Source organism: Pavona decussata, unplaced genomic scaffold, assembly GCF_977016875.1.
Source record: "Pavona decussata unplaced genomic scaffold, jaPavDecu1.1 SCAFFOLD_211, whole genome shotgun sequence".
Classification (NCBI taxonomy): Eukaryota; Metazoa; Cnidaria; class Anthozoa; order Scleractinia; family Agariciidae; genus Pavona; species Pavona decussata.
The window spans coordinates 180,055-184,645 of record NW_028145616.1 but is presented as its reverse complement, the minus strand read 5'-3'; the positions used below and the strand labels follow the sequence as shown (position 1 = coordinate 184,645).

The 4,591-nt window shown below is 36.8% G+C and overlaps 1 protein-coding gene across 1 annotated transcript; it reads left to right on the top strand.

Moving 5' to 3' along the window:
• Window positions 1–1,849: 1,849 nt before the first annotated feature.
• LOC146460508 (uncharacterized) lies at window positions 1,850–2,931 on the top strand. Its single transcript, XM_085088112.1, has 2 exons — window positions 1,850–2,203; window positions 2,717–2,931. The coding sequence occupies exons 1-2, from the start codon at window positions 1,858–1,860 to the stop codon at window positions 2,866–2,868; spliced, it is 498 nt and encodes a 165-aa protein (XP_084944238.1). The 5' UTR covers window positions 1,850–1,857; the 3' UTR covers window positions 2,869–2,931.
• The last annotated feature ends 1,660 nt before the right edge of the window (window positions 2,932–4,591 follow it).

The following is a 4,591-nucleotide window of genomic DNA, read 5'->3' as shown; positions in this document are numbered from 1 at the left end:
GTAAACAGATAACATGTTCATACGGCGACTGTAACTAACGAATGACCGCTTGGTAGTAAGGTCACAAATATTTATCCCCGACAACATATAGGGAATTCAATTAATTGAATCACAACATACACAAATCACACACAAACGCACAACCCCCAGCCCTTGCCTGTGACGCAGACCTCACGCACGAGCGCACACTCAGTACTTGTAGTATATAAAAGGACATGCATTATTTCCCGATAAAACTGACAACACAGGTATCATTCAGCTTCCAATATAGGATTAAAATTTACATATTGATGATCTCAAGGGTTTTTGTCGATTTTTGAACGGAAAAGTCACTTTCCAAATTTTCACGTCACAAAAATATTTCTGCTTAATAACACATGTTCACACTGTTTCTATAACTAAAATATATATCCTGTATTCGCTACGTAACTATAGTTATTATGACCTTGAATTCTTAACCCTGTTTAGTCGGGGCTTTATTGAGTAGCGGCAAACTTTTACATAATTGCCAGTCGAAGTAGGCTGAATACAAAGTATAAGTTATGCTTTTTTGTTTTACACTATTTACATATTATCACGAGAGTCTAACTATGAACATTACAATACATTGCAAGCTAAAACAAAAAACAAATAATCAAAAAACAACAAACAGCAACAACAACCAAAAAATTGATACAGAATTGATAATAAGCTAAGATGTGCGCAGTGACCAAAGTAGCTTAGGTTTTTGGGGTTGGTCACTGCCACGTGCAATTAACTAGGACCAGAAAAGTATTAACCAAAAATGAAACAACCTTTATTTCAAACCACAGAATATTAAATGCAAGAACTGGAAAATAATGCGATGCATGTAATCGAAACAAAATTGGTAGTTGAAGACAATAGATAATATGGAAAACGCGGCATAAACGTACAAGCCATAAGGACGAAATGATAACCTTAAACAAGTTTCTGATTTGGTAGCATTTAAAGTTTCGCAGACTACATGTGAGGGTAAAGTTTTATGGCATCTTTACCAGTCCGTCAGTCAGTCAGTCAATCAGTCAGTCAATCAGTCAATCAATAAAACGGTCAATAACTTAATGGGATCTTTACTATTGATCCTTGCTTTTTATAGTATTATGTGATGTTTAAAACACGAGCGGCAGTGTTTTATCGGGATTTAAAGCCACGAGGCGCAGGCGAGTTTTAGACCCGATAAAACACGTGCCGCGAGTTTTTTTGAACCTCTTCGAAAACATTCTTGGAAAAGCGTCTGTCAAGAGAGTTCATAATAATGATGCTTCTGTGAACGTTGGAAATTAGCATACGAAAAAAACATTGAACACCGCATACTAATAAGGAGGAGGTTTTATCGGGTTTTAAAACCACTGCGCGTGAAGTTTTATCGACCATTTGATGGGTTAATGGACTTATGAATTATTAATGTGTTTTTGAACCAAAGCGAAAGTTCAACGAGGAAAAGTTTGAGTATGTGTGGTAAGAAACATTTCCTTCCAACTGTTGAATGAAACTTTTACACATAATGTTTTTGTGACATATTCTCAGCCTATAGAGTTTAATGGAACTTTAAATTTCCCCAAGAATTTTTTAACGAAAACTTCCGAAGCGTAACAAAATTTGTCATTTGAATATTGTTAAAAAAGGACAAGTAATCGCGTAATTGTGTCTGAAAATTTTGGAATAAATGAGTACCATGGTACTTTTAAAATCTCAAAGATTACTTTGTTTTTCTCGTGCAATTTTGTGAGCTTTTCAAAAAGTTCCTCGTGCTCATTTGTTCCAATTTGCACTCGAAATCGTTTGACTAAACATAAGAAAAATCCTTTGCGCATTTTTCCGCAGTCTCAAAAGCTCATGGTTTCCACTGTTGATGTCAATGCAGTTGGTTTGGGTGCTGACATTCTCTATCAGACCTACTTGGTCTGCCTGAAAGAGACTTCGCATAGCACCGTGATCGAGTATGGGAAAAGTCAAGGCACGACCGAGATGGGTGACGTGTACCTGACAATGATTGACAGAGATGACCACCTATTTGTCCGTTTCTATTCATTTGGGAATGGAGAGCAGCCCTTGGATGTAGTTGATGCACACGTTATATCGCGTCACCTGACCAACGCCAGCTGCAAAGGAGACACCAAGCTTGACAAAGGAACAAACATGTGCGTGCAACACTGTCACGAATTGTGCGATCCTTTGCAAGGTAATCCATGGCAAAGAACAGGTTTATCTCAATAGCAGTTTAAATAATAACTAGAACAAGTTCTTGAACCTGATTGACAATGTTCGGGTCGTGCCTTATTGTAAGAGGAAAAAACAACCCGTCAACGATTTGGACTCCACTCAGTCAGTATCACCTTTACTAATTAGCTTCCTGATGAGTACGTTGTGTCTCTATTGTGCTTGTGACCAGGATTCAGGGCCAAAACTGACAAGGACTGAGATAATTTATTTTAATAAGCCTACAATACCTAAGAAAAACTAAAGTCAAGCCCGGACAAGTCTATGCCGCAATGCCTGCAGGGTTGGCAAAAAACGGCACTTCCTCATAACCCAACCTCGTGCAAGATTTGCGCTCAAAAAAATTCTATGCTTGCTTATTAAAGAAAAGATTGTAAGATGTATCCTGTGCTTTTGAACGTAATCATCAAGGTAAAGGCAATAATTATAACATTCACCGTCAATTCATGGAAATCTTTCCCCCAAAATTAAACAGGATGTCGAGGAGCGTCAAGCGACAAACCTCTAGCTACCAACTGCAATGTATGCCGGTATGTGAAAAACGCTGTCACTCGCGAATGTCTTAGGGAATGTCCAGACGGATGGAAGAAACTGGATAACAAGACCTGCACAAGTAAGATAGATTAGAATTGTAATCGTCTATATCACTATTACCCGACCTTCGAAATCGAAACTCCTCCATCAATCAAACTTCTAAAGCCTTATAAGGAACAAGTTAACCGACTCGCTGACGTTACATTAAGGGTCTACATCTTAAAACCAAGGTAACCAGGGATTTTCAGATACTCCGAGAAGACTCAAATCTATTTTAGTATGCGCCAACTCACATCTTCGCTGATCAATGATACAAGGTTTCTGTTTTCAGACTCTTGTGGTGACAGCTATCTTAATGCGATTTACTTACTGGCACTGATTATGCTCATACATAATCGGAGTGGAAATTTATTAAGAGGTTATCGACGTTTTCTATTTCTTTTTAAAAATGAGAATACTAGGTACAATGTTTAGCACTATAAAACATAGAAAGACCTTGAAGTAATGCACCCGCAGTTAACATGTAGGCTATTGTGTACACGAGTGGCAAATGTTTGCTTGCTTCCTCAGGTGGTTTCCGATTGTTGATTGATTGCGGTTTCCGATTACAGCACAATATGCCCCCGAAAGACATTGCGAGATGTTTTAAAATTGTAAGAAAGTGTCAGAACAAATCTGACTGTCTTATATTGGAAATGCTTTTTATCAAAGAACTAAAACCAACACTAGACAAACAGTGTGATTACTTCCATCCATTCCGCCCTTAACGAGCCTTATTATTGTTTTATTGTTTCATTGTTTTGTGTCCTTTTTTTAACTTTATAAACACTTATCATTGACATGTTTTGTCGCATTTTAGTATTCATGACATTCTTACCGATTTTAACTGTCAGTAATATATTCATGCTAAGTTTTGTATTTTACTTGCACTTAAAAATGACCTAGAAGAGGTCGAAACATCCTCATATTTTAGCGTTAACTTTTATCACAAAATCTATATCTAAGAAATTACTCATCAAGTACGCTTTTGTTTTTCAAACCTGGCAAATTATTGGCTATTGATTACTTCTTCGATTAAAATATTTTTGGACAGAGCAGGTTTCAGTGGAGTTTGACTTTACAAGTGCGAGCGCTTTTTCTTATTTTACTGTCTTGAGACCCAACAACCAGCATTTCCTTTTGCTACCTACGCACGTCCTAAGCCTTGCTTTATAAATCGAATTAAGGAATTTGTTTCATGTAAATTAATGTAAAGTTTTATACCAGGAGTACCGAAAAAGTGGAAACGATGTTAAAAGGAGTGAGCTCGCTGTGATTTCAACTAATGAAATCTGTTCTTGGCGATGTTCTGAGCCTCACAGCGCGGTTATATGTAATTCATTGCCTGGTCTGTAAACGACGACTTACATTGAAAACCGAGTTCACGAAGAGATCTAACATGGCTAAAATTAGCAAAACTGTGACTTTTCGTAAAGATCTCCTTCAAACTTAAGAAAATTTAGAGGTCTGAGTTAGGATTTTTGAAAGTAAATTCATAGCGACCGGGGAATCATTGCCCACACGCCATGAATTTCCTTTTAAACATCGCCATTTTTAATTTGTTATAATTTCCCGGATCTTACTAGAACAGATTTCTACAAGAAGCAAATTTATTTACGAACATTTTTTTACAACTTAATGTTATCTTTAAAAGTGAGTGTCATTAGTAAGCTCGAATTATGCTTTTGACAGCGTCAATGACTTATCGTGTAGTTAATAAGTAACGTATCAATATAACCGCTCATATTTAATTTTGTCTTTTCTCACTAAAAAAAAC

Excerpts from the sequence above, each read along its gene's own strand:
- LOC146460508 (XM_085088112.1), top strand. The coding sequence starts at position 1,858 with ATGGTTTCCACTGTTGATGTCAATGCAGTTGGTTTGGGTGCTGACATT. Across the intron at positions 2,204-2,716 it reads ATTGTGCGATCCTTTGCAAG|GATGTCGAGGAGCGTCAAGC; the intron begins GTAATCCATGGC and ends AAAATTAAACAG.